General features: G+C 35.7%; 1 protein-coding gene and 1 pseudogene across 1 annotated transcript in view; one reads left to right on the top strand and one right to left on the bottom strand.

The window, feature by feature from the left end:
- The first annotated feature begins 6,481 nt into the window (after nucleotides 1-6,481).
- On the top strand, nucleotides 6,482-8,620 carry LOC149248516 (peroxidase 12-like; annotated as a pseudogene).
- A 182-nt stretch (nucleotides 8,621-8,802) lies between these two features.
- LOC149248515 (uncharacterized) overlaps nucleotides 8,803-24,865 on the bottom strand; it is a 36,505-nt gene continuing 20,442 nt past the window's right edge. Inside the window, exons 3-7 of the mRNA XM_089450309.1 lie at nucleotides 13,048-13,285; nucleotides 12,677-12,917; nucleotides 10,916-11,036; nucleotides 10,291-10,793; nucleotides 8,803-8,877 (exon numbers count right to left, since the gene is read on the bottom strand). Of these exons, the coding sequence (XP_089306435.1) occupies nucleotides 8,803-8,877; nucleotides 10,291-10,793; nucleotides 10,916-11,036; nucleotides 12,677-12,917; nucleotides 13,048-13,285 (1,178 nt within the window). The remainder of the gene's footprint in view (nucleotides 8,878-10,290; nucleotides 10,794-10,915; nucleotides 11,037-12,676; nucleotides 12,918-13,047; nucleotides 13,286-24,865) is intronic.

The following is a 24,865-nucleotide window of genomic DNA, read 5'->3' as shown; positions in this document are numbered from 1 at the left end:
AAACTTTTACTTCACGTATAATTCATTTAATGCTGGCCCATACTTCACCCTTTGACTTTAATTAGATCGCATCGCAAAATCCATTTAATCGGAACACAAAGTTGGGGCACACACATATGTTGCGATCTGCGATATGCGATCGGATCGCATCGCAAATAAACTCATGTTAAAGACCCCGACCCTATGATATTGCCGATAGCGATGTGCCGATGCGATATCGGCGATCGCTCATCGGAAACAAAAAGGCTTCTTTATAATTCCTTCACTTTGACTTTGCCGATGCGATATCGGCGATCGCTCATCGGCGATATTTCATATCGCTGCCACTGCCTGCCTCCTATGCTTCAACCTGCCGATATGCCGACTTGCCGATGCGATATCGGCGATCGCAGTTGAAATTATATTTTCAACACTCCCCTTTAATTTCAACTGTCGGGCATTCAATCATACCCAAACACTTCCTCAAAAATTCAAAGCTCTTCTGATCCAATGGCTTTGTTAAGATGTCTGCTACCTGTTCTTGAGTCCTGCAATGTTCCAAGACAATTTCTCCATTGTTCACCAATTCTCTGATGTAGTGAAACCTTGTATCAATGTGTTTCGTTCTCTTATGAAACACTGAATTCTTTGACAATGCAATAGCTGAGCTATTGTCACAAAAGATGACTGTCGCTTTTGCCTGCTCTTGGCCTAAGCTTCTCAACATTCTTCTCATCCACACTGCTTGACATGCTGCTGCTGTAGCTGCCACATATTCAGCCTCTGCTGTAGACAATGCTACAATGGACTGCTTCTTAGAAGCCCATGAAATGGCTCCTGAACCCATATGAAAAACATAACCGAAAGTGCTCTTCCGATCATCTTCACTTCCAGCCCAATCGCTATCAGTGTAACCAATTAAATCTGAACTTTCTGAGACACTATATAATATGCCAAACATTTTGGTACCTTTGACATACCTCAAAATTCTCTTTGCTGCCTGCCAATGTGCCTCCTTTGGCCTCTCCATGAATCTGGAAATCAAACTAACAGCATACATTAAATCAGGCCTAGTTGCTGTTAAATACATAAGGCTGCCAACAATACTTTTATACAAGCTAGGATCAAAATCCTTGCTGCTGTCCTCTCTGCTGAGCTTTAATCCCATTACTGTGGGAGTGATGGCTGCCTTGCATTCTTCCATGTTAAATCTGCCCAAAACTTGATTTACATATCTTGCTTGAGATATAAAAATTCCTTTTTCATTTTGATCTACTTCTATGCCTAAGAAGTACCTCAAGAAACCCATGTCAGTCATTTCAAATTCATCCTTCATGACTGATTTAAAATTTTTAATGAGCTGATCATCATTACCTGTGAAAATCACATCATCAACATACAAAACAACAATTAAAATTTTACCATCTTTTTCTTTGATGTAGACTGTGGGTTCTCCTTCACATTTGTCAAATTCATTATCCAATAGATATGAATCTATCCTGCTGTACCATGCTCTTGGCGCTTGCTTCAGCCCGTAAAGAGCTTTCTTCAATTTGCACACTTTGTGCTCTTCTCCTTTCTTCTCATATCCGAGAGGCTGTTCCACATAGACCTCTTCCTTTAACACTCCATTTAGGAATGCTGACTTCACGTCCATTTGGTAGACTTTCCATTTGTTTTGTGCTGCTATGGACAGCACTGCTCTCACGGTTTCCATTCTTGCAACCGGGGCGAAAGTCTCCTCATAATCTCTTCCATACTGCTGCTTGTAGCCTTTAACAACCAGCCTTGCTTTATGCCTTTCAATCTTGCCTTCAGCATTGCTCTTGGTCTTGTAGACCCATTTCACACCAATGACTTCTTTGCCTTTTGGTAACTCAACCAAATCCCATGTTTTGTTTCTCTCTATGGCATTCATCTCTTCATCCATAGCTTCTATCCATTTCCTATCTTTAATAGCTTCTTCAAAATGAATAGGATCATCAACATGACAATACAAGGCAAATAAGGAATTCATTCCTTCTTCATAAATTTCACTTAGATTTCTAAACTTCTTACCTCGTTCACTTGGTGTGCAAGTGCTTGAAGATGCACTTGAATTTCCTCTTTGTGGTGTGCTTGGAGAAGCACTCTCATTTATCCTCAATGGTGTCCCTTGCTGTCCTTGTGTTGGCGCTGCTGTTTGGGGATGTATTTCAGCCACCTCCTCTTCATCTTCATCATGAGACAAACAGTTCTTGACATTCACTCTTTTCTCTATGCTTCCATCCCAAGCTTCCTCTTCAATGAATTGAACATCCCTGCTTACAAAGAACTTCTTGGTAGATGGAATGTACAGCCTGTAGGCTTTGGATTCATCACTGTATCCAATGAAGATGCATTTCTCCCCTTTGCTGTCCAACTTCCTCCTTAGCTGATCTGGTATGTGTGCATAGGCCACACACCCAAAAACTCTCATGTGGGTGACTCCTTGCTTTCTCCCACTCCATGCTTCTTCCGGCACTTTGTTCATCACTGCTTTTGTAGGACACCTGTTCAATATATAAACTGCACTATGTACAGCTTCAGCCCAATACTCATTTGGCAAATGCTTTGCCTTCAACATGCTCCTCGCCATATCCATGATGGTCCTGTTCTTCCTTTCAGCAACTCCATTTTGCTGTGGGGTGTACCGAGTTGTAAACTGTTTATGAATTCCATTTTCTCTACAAAATCTTAGGAATTCCTTGGAGATATACTCACCTCCTCTATCAGTTCTCAAAACTTTTATATGCAGCCCGCTTTGGTTCTCCACAAGTGCTTTGAAATTTTGGAATTTCTCCAACACTTCACATTTGTTTTTAAGGAAATATATCCAAGTTTTTCTTGTACAATCATCAATGAATGTTAGGAAATATAGACTGCCAGCTAATGATGGAGCTTGCATTGGTCCACACAAATCTGAGTGGATAATCTCTAAGGGTGTCTTTGCCCTTATGCTTTTCCCTGATGGAAAACTTTCTCTGTGTTGTTTTCCCAAAATGCAGCCTTCACATAGGCTGTCCGGTTTCTCTATCAATGGTAATCCCTTTACCATTCATTTTCTGCTCAATAAGTTTAGGCCTCCAAAATTTAGATGCCCGAATCTCAAGTGCCATAACCAATTTTCATCCTTTGGCACGCTTTGGAAGGCCTCTTGGGTGACTGCTGCAATTTCACCTTTGTTTTTCAAATCTGCCCGGATCCTGAGAGGGAACATCCTGTTCCTTGTCATCTTCACTTCAGCAATGCATCTTTTGCTGGGTGGTATGTCCATGATGGTGCACACATCATTTTCAAAGTAAACATTGTAACCCTTTTGGATAAGCTGTCCAACACTCAATAGGTTACATCTCATTCCGGGGACATAGTAGACATCTGCTATGGTTTTCCTTTCTCCTTGTTTTGAAAATATTTTTACCTCCCCTTTTCCCATAACAGACACTTTACTATCAATTCCTAATGTGACCTCTGATTTCAAGTTTTGATTTAAGGCTGAGAAGAGGGCTATGTTTCCTGTCATATGGTTGCTGCAACCTAAGTCTAAAAACCAAATTTCTTCACTGTTTGTTTCAGCCATGTTACAGGCTAACAACACATTACTTTGACTGCTGTTTTCTCTAGTAACATTTGCATTTTGTCTAGTGTTCATATCATGCTGTTTCTTTCTACAATCACTTGCATAATGTCCATACTTTTTGCAATAATAGCATTGAACATTAGATTTATCATACCTTTGTCCTTGAGCATGATGTTGATCTCTTTGTTGGCTGCTGCCTTGACTTTGGTTCTGATTTGGATTGCTGCCTCTTCCTTGTGCATTTGATGGGCTGTTCCTTCCTCCTCTGTTCTGGCTTCTGCCTCTTCCTCTTCGGTTTCCTCTTCCTTGACCTCTTCCTCTTCCAAAGGACATCTGGGTCTTGAAGGCTTGCCCAAGAGATGAGTTTTCATTCCTACTCAACCTCTGCTCATGTGTTATCAGTGATGCATGTAGCTCATCAACTGAATAGCTTGAGAGATCCTTTGTCTCTTCAATGGTGGTGACTATGGCATCAAATCTTGAGGGTAAGACCCTCAATATTTTCTCCACAATTCTTCTGTCTTCAATGGTTTCTCCATGAGTTCTCATTTGTGTGATTACACCAATCACTTGAGTGAAGAATGAGTCAATGTTATCTGACTCCTTCATGTTCAAGTTCTCAAAATCCTTTCTCAGCAATTGTAGTTTTGCTGTCTTCACTCTCTCCATGCCTTGATAGGCTGTCTTAAGGGTTTGCCATGCTTCATTGGCTGTCTTAGCTGCTGCTAACCTTGGAAACATACTCTGGTCTACTGCTAGATACAACAACACACGGGCTTTTGAGTCCTTCTTCCTATTGTTCTTAAGCAGATCCTTCTCTCCCTGAGTTAATGCATTGAACTCAGTTTCATCTGCTGGTTCTTCAAAGCCATCTTCAACTATTTCCCATAAGTGTTGGGAAGCAAGCAGGGCTGTCATAATTATTGACCAATAATCATAGTTCTTCCCATTAAACTGTGGGAGCTGGGTGTTAAACAAACCCATACCAGTGCTTGTGCTGGCCATTCCTTGTATTCTGATTTATGTCACTAAATCCTTGACTGTGTGTTTAAACAGCTGACTGTTTCTTCAGCAACACAAAAAAAACTTGAGAAATACCTGGATCTTTTGTTGACTGAGTCTTCTGTCTGCCTGAGAAGTTTTGCTGCAGCAACAACCTTCTCCCTTCAGCTTCTTGAACACCTTCAAGAGCCTAAGCCTGCTCTGATACCACTGTTGGGGATTTTTAATGGGAAAATCCCAAAAACAAAGAAATTAAACTCCACAGAGGCAATGCTCTGTTTCACCTCCACAAGATCTTTTAGACAGCAGAAACAAAAAAAATTATTTGCACCAGACAGAGTTTTCACACACCACACATTTCTATTCATTAATAAAAGCAACTGCTATTACAATCTTCTTCCTCTCTCTCAGAGGGATTCACCGAGAACATTTAACAAAAAAAATACTCTGTCTTCTCCTGAGATTTTACACTGCTGTGTGTAAAAATCTCTTTTACATTCACTGCTGTAAAAACAGACTTCAACTACAGAAAAATTACTTTTACTGCTGTGTGGAAATTATACAGATTTTCTTCACGCTGCTGCGTGGGTTACAATACATCGCACTGCTGTGCCTCACTCTTCAATTTCATTACATCGCACTGCTGTGCATTACCATACCTCTTCTACATTACAATACACACAAAAAAACATTACATATATATTCATGGCAATAAAACAAAAAGACTTACATACGTCTCCACTTGCCATGCTTCCGTAAAAATAAAATGAACAACAAAATTAAATGTTTTTATCAGGCTTTACTTGTGCCCATACTCCCGCTGAAACAAAATTAAAAACTTCATCAAAACTTACCAACCCACAGTAAATAGCATTTACTGTTTTACTGACATTTACTGGCGGTAAGTGAAAAACTTTTACTTCACGTATTAATGCTGGCCCATACTTCACCCTTTGACTTTAATTAGATCGCATCGCCAAATCCATTTAATCGGAACACAAAATTGGGGCACACACATATGTTGCGATCTGCGATATGCGATCGGATCGCATCGCAAATAAACTCATGTTAAAGACCCCGACCCTATGATATTGCCGATAGCGATGTGCCGATGCGATATCGGCGATCGCTCATCGGAAACAAAAGGGCTTCTTTATAATTCCTTCACTTTGACTTTGCCGATGCGATATCGGCGATCGCTCATCGGCGATATTTCATATCGCTGCCACTGCCTGCCTCCTATGCTTCAACCTGCCGATATGCCGACTTGCCGATGCGATATCGGCGATCGCAGTTGAAATTATATTTTCAACAAAGCTGTGTTGTCAACGAAGTTAAAAGTTTTGTCATCGGAAGAATTTATTTTAGGTTAAGGCAATGGAAGATATAGAAGTTGTGTTGTCAACGAAGTTATGTCTATGAGTACTTATTTATTTTATGTTATGGTTGAAGGCAATGGAAGGTGTGTTGTCAACGAAGTTTTGCCCAGGTTATTGTTCTGGAGGGTTATCTGTATATTATTAGGTAATCGAATTAATATGTATCTTTAAAGAAATAAAATATACAAATCCGAACTACCGTTTGTTCACATGGAAAAGATAGATACTTTCGTAATCTGCTGATAGGAGCTCCTACATCCCCCGGTACTAAAATTCACACCAACCCTAATTCTTAATATTTTCTTACCTGCCCTTCGAATTGGATCCTTTTATCGGAGCAGGTGGTCAGAGGGAAGCGAGAGAATGACCAGCGCAGGCTGGTCTTTAAAAGTAAGCATAGCGTGTTCGGAAGAGAGTAACACTTTTCTCGGCGGATCTGCATGTCTTTGCTGTTTTTGGGAATAGGAGGTCTTTGACTGAAGTGAGAGCAGGAGATGAAATGGAAGCCCAATGCGTCATTGCCATGTTTCTCCTTGTCATCGTATCATCTGCGGGTGCTGATGCGAAAGATCTGCCAACACCAGTGGACGGGCTTTCCTGGACATTCTACAATGACAGCTGTCCCGGGTTGGAGTCAATTGTGAAATCTACTCTTCAGCCGCTGTTGAAACAAAATATCACTCAGGCGCCAGGGTTGTTGTGACTCCTTTTCCACGACTGCTTCGTGCAGGTAATGTGGACATGTTCATACCTCTATATGATATTTGCTTTAACATTTTTAACGAGAGGATTTGGTTTCTCTACTTGTAAAAAGACTTCATCCGTCGTTCTATTTCCTATAACATCATATTCTTCTTAACATTATTGAACCTTCTGTCAGGGATGTGACGCATCGGTCTTGCTAAACGGAACGTCTAGTGACCCGAGCGAGCAGCAAGCTACTCCAAACCTAACTCTCAGAGCCGCGGCTCTCGAGATCGTGAACAAAATCAAAGAAGCAGTAGAAGCCGAATGCAGCGGAGTAGTTTCTTGCGCTGATATCTTGGCTTTAGCGGCGTCCTACGCAGTGTATATGGTGCGTATTTGAACTCATAACTTGAATCTCTGTAAAGGTTCTTAGACATTGTTAAAGAATAATCTCTTCTGTTGAGGTAGTAAGATGGTTTTGTCAGTAGGATTAATTTTTAAAAAGATATTGTTAAACATGGTCAGTTAGGATATTTTAGAAAATTTGCAAGTTTTAAATAGAAAGGATTAATATCAGAGAGGTTTTAAATAGAAAGGATTAATTTTACAGAGCTTTATATTATTCTTGAGAAAGAATGATATGAGAAAGACGGGCAATGTACCAAAATTTTATGAAGCGTTATCCCTCATTCCTGGTGTGCCGCTCAGTAAATCCTTTCAGATTCGTGTATGGATCCGTAATCAGATTTTGGAAGATTGGTTGCATTAAGTTAATGATTGGTTAGATGAGAATAGATTGGTTGCATTAAGTTAATGATTGGTTACATGAGAATAGATTGGTTGCATTAAGTTAATGATTGGTTAGATGAGAATAGATTGGTTGCATTAAGTTAATCCTTGCTACTCTAGTCAGCTACGGTAGGTGGTGTTGTGGTATGGTCGGCTGTCTTCCTCTACTGTAGGTGGTGTGGTGGTATGGTCGGTTGTTATAACATGTTTTTCTGTATCTGCGTATGTAATAACATGTTTTTGTGTATTTGCGTATGTAAGAGGATTATTACTTCGATTCCTCCAAATAAAAGGTAGATGTTGTTCGTGAAAAAAACCTACGCTACTGTCATAATTAAACCCTTGAATCTATGAATGTAATTAGTTTTCTCCATCCCACCATTGATGGCTTTCACGATTAAAACGGTAAGTAGATGTGATCTAACCATGGTTGTGTTTCTGTTGCCACAAATAGGCTGGAGGACCGGAGTTTCTAGTACCATTGGGCCGTAGAGACAGCCTAACCTTTGCTAATCAAACGGTGACTTTGGCCAGTATACCAAGTCCGGCTTCAAATGTGACTGTATTGATGACCATCTTCACTGAAAACGGTTTCGATAATTTCACGGAACTTGTAGCGCTGTCAGGTCGGTTTTCAATGCTAAGACCCATGATTTATAATAAATTGTAAATTCAATCCATTCCTTGACTCTATTCTGGTGATCATGCTATATGAATTTATAAATATTCAGGTGCGCACACCTTCGGTCTTGGTCACTGCTCGGCCTTCGTGGACAGGCTTTATCCAACGCAGGATCCCACCCTCAACGCTACATTCGCAAAGGAGCTAGACGAGATATGTCCCACAAACTCGACCGTCAACACGACCAACCTAGACATACTCACTCCAAATGTATTCGACGAAAAGTATTACGTTGATCTGCAGAACGGAGAAGGTCTCTTTACGTCTGATGAGGATCTCTACAACGATAGCCGCACGCAACAGATTGTTAACAGTTTTGCGGTGAACGAGACCTACTTCTTTGAACAATTTGCACTGAGTATGCTTAAGATGGTTCAGCTGGATGTCCTCACAGCAGACGAGGGGGAAATTCGAAAAAACTGCGCAGTTCCCAATACCAATACCTCCACCTCGTATTCCATCGTAGATCCAGCAATGACGTTGTCGTCATCAGCCTCTACTTGATGCTCTGTTGTGGTGTGGTGAGTAGCGATCGAATGCTCCGTCGACGTCCATGTAATGATTTATAAAGGTATAATAAAGGCTGTCATCCTGACCAAATTGACGTTGTTAGATGATTGGTCAGTGTCTCGCATATGTCTCCATTTATTTTGGTCGAATTAAGAGGCGAAATTTTGTGACAGTCCTCAACTGTTTGAAACTCTAGCTTTCGATCCCATTAAACAACCAGGGGTATTAAGATTTTTCATACTGTTTTTCACCTGCAACTCATCGACTTAATTAGAAATATTAAAAGATTCGCCTCCAAGGGCTTATACATTTCATCATTTTACAAAAATATTAACATCCTGTAATGACCTTGGACAATGCTTTCCCACAAAGTTTTATCGTTTGCTCGATATCTAACTTCCTTCACGTTTATCAGAATTCCAGCATATATATTTCAAAATTTGCAATTGAAAAGAAAATAGACGATAACAAAAATTTCAACTTTTCGCTATAAGAATATTATGATAAGTTTTAATGTATATTTACATATTAATTAATTACGTTGACTTAAATTAATAACGAAAAACAACATTAATAAAAACTACCACTATTAATGTAATTGCTATAAAATGTAAAAGTTAATTATTATATATAACATATTATATACTAAATTAATATATTAATATTAAATTAATATGTTAAATATGGTTAATTATATTTATTAATGTAAATATTATTTATTATTTAAATAATTCATTATTAAATTTATTTATTTATTATTAAGAATTAGTTGATTAATTAATTTATTATTAGTTAATTTATTATTAATAATAAATAATGATTGACCATGATTGATTTTTATATTGAGACAATATCTCATTTACGATTATGGTTGATTTTCATATTGAGAAAATCTTTGTAAAAATGTGATGTTGGACCATAGTTGACCATTAGTATAAAGCACAAATTAATATTAAATCCAAAGATTAATATTATAAACCTTTTGAGTGATTTTATACCCTAGCAATATGAACCCTTAGATTAATAAACCTAAGGGATTGGTATTATAAATCCAAGGGATTAATATTAAAATCCCAAGGGAATAATATTAAAGCCAAAGGACAAATATTATAAACCCAAGTTATTAAAACCTAAAATAAATATTATAAACCTTAAAATAAATATGGTTGATCATGTTTTAGCATGGTTAATTTTCATATATAAATAATTTTTGTCACAATGTAACATTTGACAATAGTTGATTTTCATATTGAAACAATATTTCTCACAATGTGATATTGGACCATAATTGTGCGTAATCAAATGAAAAAAAACTAGACACTAACCTAAATTTCAAATTTTCAATATAAAAATTACTATAATCTTAAAATAAATTATGATGTGCATTTACATATTAATTAACTAACAATTGTCCCAAAAGGTACAAAGAGAGGCCGATAGGATTATTAAATTAGAATTGTTGAATTTCTCTAGAAGAGATGTTGGTTCAAGCCTAACGGATGAGCAATTTGAGCTCGCTAAAGGCCTTCTAATTGTTTTTTATTATTGTAAAATTATATTGATAATTCATTGGTTTTACTTTCAAAAGCTTGAAGGAATTTGAAGAGCAGGTATAGAATTGCTTTGTGGGATTTGATCCCAAGTGCTGAGTTGATTGCTTTAACTTGCTTGGAATAGCAACCTTGAGTGCTTTGATAATTGTACGTCTGTTGGGTGCTGGTGATTGTATCGTCTCCCCCTGCATTTTGATTATTATTCAGAGAGCTGAAGAACATTCCACTAGAGTCAACAATGGATACATTTTTATTAAGTGCATTTGAAACATTTATTACAGCCATAGGAGAATTGAAATCTAAATATAAAGTGAAGAAGTCATCAACTTCAGAGGATAATTCTATTCCTGTGGCTGCCTCTACAATAACCTTACTATTGGTTGCTATCGTTTGGTTCACAATCTGTTGCTCTCCAAGTGCTTGAAAAGTCATTAAATTATCATACGTGAACTCTTGCGAAGTATTAGTAATGAGCTTGCCATGAGAGGATTCTACCCAGCCAGAGGAAGAGATCCTCCTATTGCCAAATGCACTATCAACACGAGGCATTGGCATCAGCTTATTCAAAGGATGTTCAAAGCTCTGCAATCCACCTGATGTAGAGAAGTAACAACCTGCGAAGGCAAATGCAACAACCGATATTACATTAGAGGCTCTATAGCCAACATTCAGCTACACTTTCATGTGCCAGATAGCTAAAAAACAGATAAGCTCTAATTTAGCAGTCCTATATTACCTCGGGGAAATGGAGCAAAAGATTTTCCACATCCTTCTTTCAGGACATTTGGCTCATCAGATAGTACAAGGTAATCATCAGCTGCAGTGCCCCAGAAGAAAGGCACTGAATCATCAGCATCCTAGCAAAACAAATAGTTATTGATCAAAAGTCAAGAAACCCACAATTTCAAGGAATGCTTAATATTTTATATGGGAACAAAATATGTTCAAATAAATACTCAGGGCACCATTCTGTTATTGGAAAATTGGAAGTGCAGCTTATGATAGATCATATGAGCAGAATTTTCAAGGTAATAGGTGCCAGTAGCCCATCTGATTATAAATAACTAATCTTCCCCCTTCCCTCTCCCAAAACAAATAATTAGAGAAACGCTATGGGAAAAGGCTAACTCTACTACATGAATCAGCAATGATCAGTGAGGGGTAGTTTGTTGTAAAATAAATCGGATAAGCCCAATGTCATTACAGTCATTATTGGTCAACCCAATATTCTAATAATGGCTGTAAGGATAACCACCAAGTATATATTTCTTTAGATTACAACATTTCTTTAGAAAAGGCCAACACTGCTGCATGAATCAGCAATGATCAGTGGGGTAGTTTTAGTTATGATGACAAATGCAGATGACCTTTTACCATGGATAGAATTTTTCATAGGATCTTACAATGGATAGCTTTTGTCATCTGGACTCTGGGATCAGATAGAAAGTCATGAATTTGGCAATTTGTCCCGTAAATTGTCCACAAGTGACTATATATATATATATATATATATATATATATATATATATATATATATATATATATATATATATATATATATATATATATACTTTCTCTAATTTAAAAACAGAGTACATAACTTCAACTACCACTTCATTTCAGAAATATCCACATTGTAAAAGTCAACGCCTTCAAAGCACTAGATCCAGAATGCAGGTTAATGGACGCTACAAAATGTTGTTGCCACACTGTTTCCAGTGAGGATGGAACCTGAAGACCACGAATTCACTGGAAGCCTCGTAAATTCTCCACCTTACCCTTAGGCCACAAGCTAATTGGAGAGTCATAATACAAGCTAATTGGAGAGTCATAATACTTTATCTTGGGGTTGGTAATTTGAATTTCTTAAAAGATTCTTATCAAAGGGGGGGTTTCATAAGCTTCCCATGTGCTCTGTGAAATTCTTCTCATCGCACACCATGTACTAATGTTAAGGTATTCCAGAAAATATAGCAGATGGAAGGGAGTCTGCAGTGTGAGCGTGTCCAGGATAGTAAAATGGTAAATCTATGGACTAAATCAAACAAACAGAGTCTTATATTTTTTCAAAACGAGCCCTATCCTCTGTCAACTGTAGGATCAAGAAATCATCATATGCCATCTACGAATGTGAAGATACTCCAAAAACACAGACCAGATTGGAGGGAGTCTGCAGTGTGAGCGTGTCCAGGCTAGAAAATGGTAAATCTATGGACTAAATAAAACAAGCAGGAGGGTCTTATAATTTTTCAAAACGCCCCTTATCCCCTCTCAACCGCAGGGTCAAGAAAATCGATTCCCTAGAAACGACTACGAAAGGCGAAATATTGGAATCCCTCATTTATTATCTGAGCAAGGTATGTAGCATGAAGCATTGAAGGAAATGTGCGATGAAGCAGGGTTGACATGGGAACAATAGAAGTGTTTATGTCAAATAGTTCAATGGAAAAATACAAAATAAAGCACAAAAAGGGAAGGGATGAGAAAGAAAGCGTACAACTGCTGTAAAGAGAGCCTCGGAAGTGGAGTCATAAAGAATGAAGGCAAACTTCCCCAATAGATCTCTAACGACCTCATCTGCACGGTAAGGACCCCTATCTCTGAGAGTCCGATAAGCTTCTATGATAATCGCCACTTCATCTGCAGATTTGTTGAGATCATATTGTTGTCTCAACACCACTACATTATCCAAGATACCCTCGAATATGCAAAATATGTCATCCATAACTCCGAAAGCTCTGCAAAATTCAAGAACCCCAAACTAAAAAAAACAGAACTACAACAAAAGAGATCCAAGAACCTCTGACTATAAAAACAAATCTAATCTAAAAATATTCAAGAACAACAAATTGAGAACAGAAAGCATGCCTGGGTGTGAGTAGAGGCTGGCCCGAGTGACTGTAGGCCATGGCACCGACATCGACCAAGTTAATGCAGACGGTTCCAGAATGAGCGGAAACGAATAATTGAAGGAGACCATGACGAATATCTTGAAAATGCGCACAGATGTCAGTGGAAAGAAGAAGGGTGGCGCTTGTTCTCCGAAATTGCTGAGAATAAACAGAAATTGCACGACACATATGAACAATTTCCCGCTGAATGCCCGCTGAATGTGGACGCCAGGTTTCAATGTTCGAAACAAAAGGACGACGAAAGTCTCTTTCAAAGGAAGGCCTATCGGCCTAATTACGCTCAAAGAAATTAATAAGGAAGATCGACATTCATTAAAAAAAATTCAGGTTTCAACAATATGAGTTATGACAATATTGTGTGTCAACCTAATTCCCGTTGTTCCCCTTGCATTCACATGTTGATTAATTCGAATTTTTTTCGTAACAAAGTTTTAGAGACCATTTCTTTCACCCGTTTGAATTTCTCTCTGAACTTTGATCGAAACACTCCATTTTGTTTCATTTCCTCCCGTTTTGCTCATGAGTCTCAGTTGCAATACGTTTACTCAGGGATATAAATAAGTTGATATTTTGTATGAATATGATAAAATAAGTCCAATCATTAAACCTGCGAGGTTTAGTGGGCCTCACTTCACTTTGCCACACCTCCTCCATCAATGGCCTTTGCTACCAGCTATTCCTGCTCCTTTGAGCCAATATCCGACATATCTTTCTCACTTCAGCACACTTCTAGTTTCCTACATTTCCTGGGATCCATTCCTCTCAATAGGAACGCCTCAAAAGGTTAACAAGTAACTCTCAGTTTTGTTAAAATTATGCTCAGTTTATCCTTGACAATCATTATTCTTGACAATACAGGAAACCTATGACTGTTGGATGCCTATTCCATTTAATAACCCAATCCCAATGAAGATGTCCCAAAAACAATTGACTCTCAGCATTTTTTATAACATCGTCCTATTTATCGATATGACCGTTCACCTGTGAATTCATAACAATTTCACATGGATGATAAGAAACGCACATTTTGCATTAATATAACTATAATGTTTACTTTGATTTTTGATGGAATAATTATCTTTTTTCAAAAACTTTTCTTAATTCCTCATTTCTCTTTTCCTTTTTGATATGTTTTGTTTCTATTTTATTTAATGAAAACATAACCTTTTTAAATAATATAATTATTTTTTAATATTTTCTATTTTATTTAAAAATATTTTATCTTTAATACTATTTTATTTTGTTGGAAGGTTAAGCTTTAACAAATTTTTACTCTTTTTATTATTGGATTTTGTGATTAATAATATTTTTATGTTAAACTAAATCACAATGTTGTAAAATATATATATAATTTCTATCGTGAATAATTAATTTTATAATATGTTCAATGATTTTGTTTTATAATATGTTCAATGATTTTGTTGCAATTTAATAACTTGTATACATTGTATTGGTAAAATATGTATTTAATTTTGAAATTCTTTATTTAATTGAAATGTATTATATTGATAGAAAGATATTATAATTGACCTGTATTTAATTGTTTATGATATATTGAATATTTTTTTTCATAATATTTAAAATTTCAATATGTTTTATTGGGGAAAATAAGAGTTTTTAATTGTTTTTTAATGATGGTAAAGTTTAGTTTTTATAATAAAGTGGTATGTACATATATTAAGGAAATATGTCATATTTGACATTATATTTGCCTTGACCCCTACTTTACTATTGACATGATTTGTTTAATATGTGACCCATTTCATTTTCATATTCATATATTTTACCTAATAGACCATATTTTACTTTATATCTATCTCTACACCTACTATCATGACCCCTACCCTTCTATTGACATTTTTTGTCTAATATGTGACCCACACCATTTTCATATTCATATATTTTACCTACTAGACAATATTTTACTTTATATCTATCTCTACACCTACTCTCATGTTGACATGTATTACCGAGTTTGCCCAATATCTCCCATAGACATGTTTTATCCAATATTTTCTACCATTCTCACTCTCATGTATGGTGGGACTAGGAAAAATGTTAGGTAAAATATATTGTTTTTTACATTTAACATATGAGCCTAGGGTGGGTGGAGATATTAGGTTAATTATGCATTATTTTACTTTATATCATCACTTAGGCACAACCTTATAAAAGGGTGAAGTATTTTAAAAGAAATATGGCAAAAAGGACCAAAGAAGAAACTATTTTACAGTTTATAATCATAAAATCAGACAAAAGCCACCATATCCAATCCTACTCTTAAATGTCACATTCCCACCCATTATGAACTAGAGATAATATTGGTCTAGGTGTTTAATTCATGCCCTGCTTTGCATATGAACATAAATTTTACCTAAAACCCCCAACTATACTAGGCGGAATACATTCAAGAGATGATGGCTCAAAAATGATTTGAATGCCTCAAAAAATGGCTGACATCAAGTCACAAGGTGTCTCCTACAAAATTACAGTCTGCTAGTGGCTACAGATGGGATGCATCTGAGAGAGATGATAATGATTTCCTTGTTAAAATAGATGAGTGTGATTTCACATTCAATAATGAGATGCAAGTAGAAATGGAAAAAAAAAGGTTTTCATTGGCATCCTAGTTGTCACCAAAGCCCCTACTATGCCAAAAGATATCACTAGAATCGACCTTATTCTTCCTTATTATCCTAAGCCAAATCTTCAATCTAAGAATAAGAATATTATGTTTCATATCATAAAGGATTCACTTGTTAGGTGTTTGTATAAAATATGATATGGAAATTGTTTCACAAAATTCTTGCATGTGAATTTTTGTATGGTTAGCAAGAAATTGACAAACTGTGTGCATGTTGAGTGTTGGATGAAAAACATTTCGAACAACTTGTTTTTATAGATCGTTATACCAAGAAATGATTCAAGCTATGATAATGTCTCTCTCAAGGAAATACATTCATTTCAGTGGATCTAAATAACTATGTGGTGGATTTAAGGAAGAAATTGGAACATAGTTTGGATATTCTTACTTCCCAACAATGCCTTGTTCATGAAGGTAAACATTTAGATAATAGCTCTCAGCTAATTAATTATCATGTTTGCAATGGATCATCTCTTATCTTAAAACTATAAGTGTGTAGAGGAATGGTGGTATTCAATATGTCTTTTAACAATACATTAAAAAATCAATCTACCTACCTACTTGATTGATTGTGTTTTAGGGATATAGTAGAAACAAATCTACCTCCCCATTACGTATATAGTGATCAGATTTTAGAGAATGTCTATTATAGAGAATTTTAATGAAACTAGGTTTAGATATTGACATTGATTAGAATGATCTAAATGAACAACCAAATTCTAACTTTACTTATAATGATGCTTCTAACATTTATTATAATGAGGTAAGCCAAGAATTGGATGTGTCAATTTTGGTATCCACACTTTATTGGTATAAAGTAGAAGTACCATATACAAAGCTTTTCTCTTTGAGGGAGCTTGTAGAAGTGGAATTCCCTCTTGTTCAAATGAAAAGTCGTCATCAATGGATACTGCTAATTCAATTAATGACCTAGTTCCTACTAGGAATTGAAATCTCTTGCCTCTTGAGTCACAACTATTTACTATGACACCTTCCTCACTAAGGTGTCAATAAGTTAAAATAAGAATGGAAAAAGATGAAAATTTTGACTTTTTATTTTATTGAAAAAATTGTAATGTGTCTCTTTCTATAATTTTAATCCTAGAAGTGTGATTTATGCTTGTGTTTGTAGTCGTACTTGTAAAATTGTAAGAGTAATGTGCACATGTTCTTGTTTTTATTTGTCACATGGTTTAAGAACTTATAGGACATTGTGATTTTAATTATATAGTGGAACAAAACTTGCAATTTTTTAGTCAAATTGAAAAATAATCTTTTGCAAATTTCTTTGAAATCCAATACAAGTCACTCTATGTTTAAGAGAGTCAGTGTCATATATCTATTGATTTTAACAATTATGTTGGCCTCTTCCCAAAATAAGTTTTGATGTTAAAGGGAAGCATTGTCTAAAATGGAGATGGATTATCCTTCAGGGTAGAATTGGGATGACAAACAATCAAGAGGGAATTTTAAAGCTAAGTTATTTTTATGTAATGGTAAAATTAATGACCACAAGTATCACACAACATGCAAGAATCATTGGTATATAACGTTTAGTGGAAATTGTAGACAATATGAGGAAATCATCCACAATAGGAGAAGATGATTTGGTTTGTGAATTACCATAATTAAATAGGTCATGTAATTTTCAATTAAGTGGATAGTAATTGGTTAAATGGTTTGTGAGATTGTATAAACCACAAGGAGGTATACCTATAGGTTCGGTGGTTAGGGTTTCCATATCTTGTCTAGAGACTATGGTGGCATGAACCATTTCATCCTTGCACCACCACTCCATCCATTCCTAATCATGGTGAAAATTGGTTGCATTTTTTAGATTTTCTAAATGAAAGAAGTGTAAAATTAATGGGATACACATGTTAAACCAACTGATGGGTGGTAATGAGGGAATAAGATGCCTTCATGGATTACCACATAGGTAGACGAAAAGTGAGATTGGGAAGATTTAATTTTCCATCATGGGAGCATGTAGTTTTCCTAGGGAATATGTGAGAAGGGTTTTTTAGAAAAGTGACAACTATATATGAGACTTTCATGACATATTGGTGTTCAAGTTATAATAATAGTGGACTCAATAGGAAATTGTAGGGATGATTCATCAAATGAGGAAAGTTTAAATGCTACAATTTGTTGGAACATTGTTAGTATACAAACATTAGATGGATCTATGGATTTCATTATTCTTGAGAGACCACAGTAAGTGCTAGGAATGTTGTACCCTCAAATATTTTAGGAAAAATTAGCGAATGTGGAGATAACCTAGTTCCTATACATTGAAGGAAATACAAGGCTATAAATATTGAGTTTGGATTTTACCTCACAACTAGTTGGTAGATAGTAATAAGCTTCACTCCATAGGTGAAGCTCATGGTATGGTAGAAACAATAATCAAATGTGTAGTGCCTCGCTCTAGTTGACTACCCTTGATATGAAATTGGCATTGATTTAGCCTTAATTCTCACACATTATTGTTTGAGGACCCGAGGTTGAGGATCTGAGCACTTGACTCTACTATTAGTTGATGTGATGGTTGTGTTGTCATCTAGTTCATATTATGATGAAAATAGTTGTGATGGGTGTGTTTGTTTCCTACTTGATGTTATGATGATGATAATGATGATGGATGTGTTTGTTCCCTAATTGATGTTATGATGATGATAGTTGTGATGTATGTGTTTATTTCCTAGTCGATGTTATGATGATGATAAATATGACGAGTATGTATTTTTTCTATTGATATTATGACGATGATAGTTGTGATGGATGCGTTCATTATGTTGGATACTTACATTAGTTCTAATTCATGGTGAACAACGATGTGGATGATTATGTCATGTTAATGATTTAATATATGTTATTATGTCAATGACTAACACTGTGAAATTTATTACTAATGATTATCAAGTATGGTAGGAGACAACTAGATGCACTCACATGTCATGAGTAGAGGACATATGGTTTGATGAGATTGATTTTCTTTTTTTTTAATTTTAAAGTTCATTATGAATTTTGTTATAAATTCTATTGAAATATTAATGGTTGCAGACACATGTTAGTTGCTTGGACGAATGACAGATATGGGTGATGGTGTTGTAAAGATAGATGGAACTTCATGGGAGGGGTGGGACATCATCCCTAATTTCACCTACTATCACTCCCATTGTGACTTGGGTTGGAAGGGTTGGGATACCTTCACTTTAAAGATCACGATGTCAGGGGGGAAGGCCCCAGATTAGGCCACTCGTGAGGATTTTACTAGGGGGAGTGCATCGAGGAAGATTCTTTAATCCCCATTATCATTAGTCTCACTATAGAGGGAAACACGAGAGATGATAATGGTCTCTATCGTTGCACCTATATCTTCTCCTCCTAGCCACTAGATGCTTGAAGCAAAAAAAACATGTCGCCCTTAGAACTTCAAGGGAAGTTCTTGAATGGCACCACCGAATTAGCATCCTTGGCATCAAGAAACAATTGTTAAGTGTGGCACCCTTGGAACTTCAAATGGAATTTCTTGAAGGGCACGATCGACTTGGCACCCTTAGCATAAAAAGAAAACTAGTAAATATAACTAAGGTATGAAAATCCTATTAATTCACATAAGGTGGTAAATGAGGTATTAGAACCATTGCAATTAAATCAAGAATAAAACGTCAGGTAAAGGGAGGATAGGAATAAATAAAAAAAATTATATATCTTGAGAACTCTACCCTTCCCATGTTTGAAAATATTAGGTAGATAATGTACATAAGTATTTTAAAGGTGGGGGAAGAGGGACATAGAGTTAATTAGAAATATTAATCCTAAAGCAGTTAAACTTCATTAAGCAAAGAGGGTAGTGAATAAAAATAAAGATTAATGAATTAAATTAGAGAATACTAGAGAACCTCCATGTGACAAGAGCCAACATAATAATATCCATCTAAGAGGCAAATTGAGTTAAATTAGGAGGTAGTTGGGGGACTAAATCTGAGACTTCTCAGTTGACTATAATAATAAACAAAAAATGAGGAGTAGAAAAGGGGGATGAAGAGAAAACTAGTAGAAGAAATAGAGTTTCTTGTTAGAGTGAGGAAATATATTATTTTTGAATTAAAATTTAAGTAAACTATTTTGGACAACCTTTGTGAGAGGGTGACACATAGATGGGTGAATAGTCAAACATTTGAATTAATATAAAAATATTTAGTTACGGATGAAGTCCCAAGTGTCACCTATGAAACCTCTCATAAAAGAATGAGCAAGCCATGGGAGAAGGGGCATTTTGCTTAACTTATTGTTGGATGGATGAGATTATATTATTGTGTGTGACTATCAACTATAGTGAGTTTGGTGACGTAGAGGTCTTTAGAGAGGGGACTCTTGAGCCAAGAAGTTCTCACCTCTATCAGCTAGCATATTTCCTCTACTATATAACCCCATTGTAGCTCGGGGCTCTGCAGGGAAGAAGAGTACCCAAGGAGTAGGCTGGGTGGTCAACCGGTGGGCCACTAACATTCGGTTGGAGCACATAAATATTTACACTTGGACGTGCACAATAGGAAACGAGTGCAAGAATTAGCAAGGACAAGATTGAATCTCCTCTCCGAGGTGAACAATACATGTTGTATCCATGACGTTCTATTACATGATTTTGGTGTATATATGGCTTGTAAAATGTAAATAAAATAGATGATATGTAATTTGTGGATGTTTGATGTAAATGCCTTAATACCTCTCCAATATTTGAGGATATTTAAGATGTTTCATGATCTTGGTATGGTTGTTTCTAGCTAATGATTAGTTAAATACTTATTTTGCTAAGGTTGTGATCTAAGCTTAATTTTATTATTTATAGCTCAAAAAAAAGTGCCTTAGGGAAGGCCCCTACAAAATGGATATATTACATATGTCTAACAATCTCATAAATGGATGTTTTAGCATAACTGAATATCTGCAACCTAAAGCCCAATTGAAACTTCCTTTCCAATCAACTCGTGGCAAAAATTCTAATACAACCTTTCAAGTTGGGTATATTAGCCATCATACACCTAGAGCGTGATTACAGATGGTACAATCTTGGTAGATCCTAGCTTCTCTAGGACACTAGTAGAAATAATGCAAGTGGATATATGCTCGTTGATGATGTAACGATGAATTACAATGTTCTTAATATTGACATGAGGTTCAAATCAAATTAAGGAGGAGGAAGATAAGGCTTGTCTTTATTGATATCAAAATTAATCATTCTATCGTCTAAAGTATCAACTACACTAAATGAAAAAAGAAAAGATTTCACTATGTAGGACAAGTATAACCATGCAGTTGTTTATCCACAAACCACCTAAATAGGTTCTGCTAATTCCTACCTAAAATCTCATGTGAGATGCATACATTTGAAGATTGAGATAATTGTAAGGCATTGAGGCCTATCATACAAAACTCATGGAATAAAGAGTACTAATACCAACATATGAATTACTATATATTTTAGGTCTAAGAGAATAAGGGTATGGATTAAGGCTATGGAGACATAAATTTCCTATTTATTTATAAAAATAAGTGCACTTATAATTTACTAATATTTTTTAGTGGATTATAAAATATTATAATAATAATTTTACATAGATTATCATAAACATTTTGTATTTTATATCAAAATAAATAAAAAGTTTCATTTTTCATTAATTTAGTAATATCTATATAGAATAATTATAGATTTTTTAACATTTCTCTTCATTTAATTTTAAAATAATATTTAAAAAAAGATTCTTTTTTCTTTTTGATATGATCATATTTCATTTTAATATCAACATAGGTTTTTCATTAATCAGTATACTTGGTAGACTAGTTATTTATTTTCAATTATTTTTTTTTTCACTATATATTTGTATGCTATGAATTATAAAATATTTATTTAGTAAATTTCCTCACTATTATTTTCAAAAAATATTAATTTGATAATTATTTATATATTTATTTTCACAAATAAAATTATTGATAAAACATCAATTTAGTGCTGAAAAAATATTAATTTGATAATTATTTATATATTTATTTTCACAAATAAAATTATTGATAAAACATCAATTTAGTGCTGAAAAGTTTTATTCTATTTAAATGCATAATTTTGGTGGAAAGACTGACATGAAGCTAGCTTTTTTATGATATATTAAATAGATGTTTCTTTATAATATTGAAAAGTTAAATATATATATATATATATATTTTATTTTGGAAAAAACAGAGTTTTCTCTCATATATAGAGTTTTAATTGTATTATAATAAATTATAAGTAGAATCCTAGAATCCCACCCTCAACGCTACATTAGGAAAGGAACTTGACGCGAGATGTCCAACCAACTCCATTGTAAACACCACAAACCTAGAGATACTCCAAATCTATTCGATGAAAAATATTACATTGATCTGCAGAACGAAGAAGGTCTTTTCACATCTGATGAGGATCTCTACAGTGACAACTGCAGGCAACAGATTGTTAATAGTTTTTTCTCTTAACTAGACCTACTTCTTTGAACAATATGCACTCAGTATGCTTAGGATGGTTCAGCTAGATGTCCTCATAGGAAATGAGGGGGAAATTCGAAGAAACTACGCAGTTCCCAATCCTAAGAACTCCACCTTGTATTCCATCATAGATAGATGATCCAGCAATGACGCTATCATAGCGAACCTGTCCACAATTTTTTTTTTTTCTTTTTACCACCAAATATATACATATAAACAAGGAAAGCACTTCGTGCAAAGGAAATGTAGTACAACGGTGTAGAATAAAGTTTACCATGGTAATTATGGTTCCGATAATTTCCCTAATACACTTCTATCATTATATACAAACCACTGGTTCACATTGTTGTTATCATTATGCAATGAAAACCTTAATATATCGATCATCGTGATATAGTTGATTATACTCTAGCTCGTTTAATATATTAATTATTAATTATTATGCCAGTGTAGAGGCCTCTCTAAGTTTCACCAGCTCTGTCCACTTGGCATCATAGACTTGGGATTTCTGTTCCATAAATGGTTTACATCTGGTCATCTCATGAGACAGCTAAGAGTTAACCGTAAAGGGGTCGAAAAACTAACTTGGCCCAACCCCTCTCACTCCGACGTCATTTGCTTTGTTTGGTTTTTGGTGTCCTGCCTCCGGTGAAGTGCTTTAACACCTTAGGGTTTGAATCCCTCCAAACCCTAGTGTCCTTCAGCAATTCTAGAGTGCAAACGAGCTAAACCCGGTCGTCTCTCACATCCGAAACTAAGTGGTAAGGGTCATTCACCTCTTTTTTCCGTTACAGCATTGTCGTAGCCCCAATCTTATTACTTAATACATTCCTGGATGTTTATCCAGGATTCTACAGTCGCGCGCAAAAGCTGGGCTTGGGTTCGCTTCAAGGGTTCTCTTATTGCTCTCGCTCATCCAACAAGGCTCGTCCCTTCTTGCAGCCGATAATCCTTTGCTTCTTGAACGGTTCATCTCTGCTATGCCTTGCGCCTGCTGAGTTCTCTCAAAGGGTTCTCTTTTATGTTTTCTAATGGCTTCTTGATACCCCAGCGCATGGAGAATTTCCAGATGAACCCTATTTATCTACAGGTAAGCTTTCGTTTGCGTAGCCGTCGGATTTTCTTTTGAGGTTATCATTAATCGAGTTCTTGGTAACCTTGTATCTATTCCTTGTTAGATCCTTCCCCCTTGGGCACATACCCACAAGTTTCAGACTTCTGCAAAGATTAATGAGGGTTTCATTTTCCCTTGAATTACAGGTGTGTAATTTTGCGTTTGCCCTTCAAGGGTTCTCCACAGGGTGCCCGAATTTTGGGTTTTCTTTTGTTTATTATGGGACTATTAGCTTTTTAGTAGAACCCTTGACACAGTCGAGTGGTCATTCAATGTAATTATTACTCGATTAATATTTTGGATGGCTCGGTGCTGTTAGTTTCAATTCATTACAGCTTCTACTTGAACTTCTTCTGTAGTAAATGGACCTCTTTCGTTCAGATACAAGGAATGGTCTAAACCGTGTTATTTTCCGGCTGTCCAGACTATTTAGTTTATGGTTATGGTCACTCTTTCCTCACTGTGTCATCTTTGCTATCAATGTGATCTAGTAATGAATGTTGTTTCATTTCTTCTTGTGCTTCATAGGATATGTTGTTGTTAGTATTCAATATTAATGGTGGAAGGACAGATACTCTCAGCACGTAATATAAGGTTTGTAGAGTGGTCATAATCTTATGCTAAATTATTCGAATGTTTTTATGAGAATAACTGTCCATGCAAACAACATTAGTTAATATAAGTTGTTTCTATATTTCATCTCATGTTATTACACCTGAGACTATGTCTGAGTCCTTGAGGGACTATTCTAGACTGGCTAGTTGGTTGGCTTAGAACTAACCCTCTCAGAGTTCTTTACCTCATTTTCCTAATTTAAATTATGTCTTGGTCCCCAGGCTTACTTAGTATTCGTAGGTGGATGAAATGGTCCATGTTCTCTGCTAGTCTCATCCATGCCATCTCCTCAGATCTTAATGAGTTTCAACATTTAGATTGTTTTGTCTTACCTGATCTTGTATTAAAGAAAAGGGAAGAATCTATATATATATCCTGTACTCTAACACAGACTTCCTTTATCAGATAAAACTAAATATACAGAGAGAAAGACCATGCTTTCACACTCACAATAATACTTAGAAGTACGCCATTCTTTTCACACTGTTCATACCACAATAAATATGCAGAAATATAACTTATTATAGAATAATGACTTCTTGTTTCTAATTACCTTTTCCCTTGAACAAAATTCAAACCACAGAGAAGAGCAATACTCCACCGAGCCATGAGGCCAGTATTCATTGTGCCTTTCCCCCAAGCTAGCTATCACTAGGAAGTTTTGAACCAACCTTTTACGACATCTCTAAGATATCTTGTCCTTACTAGAATTAGCCATAGATTCCGAGCCTCAGCTCCCAAAATGGACTCCACTAGCCATCTAGTTGTTGAGTCATTTTTACTTCTGTACTTATCCTCTCTCTCTTGCCTAATGTTCTTCATACCCTCTTGGAATTTCTTGAAGCCTTTTTATTTTCAGAAGGGATCTGAGTA

This window comes from Pinus tabuliformis, chromosome 7 (genome assembly GCF_031772625.1).
Source record: "Pinus tabuliformis cultivar Carrire ecotype Pingquan chromosome 7, CPIR1, whole genome shotgun sequence".
Taxonomy (NCBI): domain Eukaryota; kingdom Viridiplantae; phylum Streptophyta; class Pinopsida; order Pinales; family Pinaceae; genus Pinus; species Pinus tabuliformis.
Note: the sequence above shows the minus strand (reverse complement) of the source record. Positions and strands in the feature narration are given on the sequence as shown.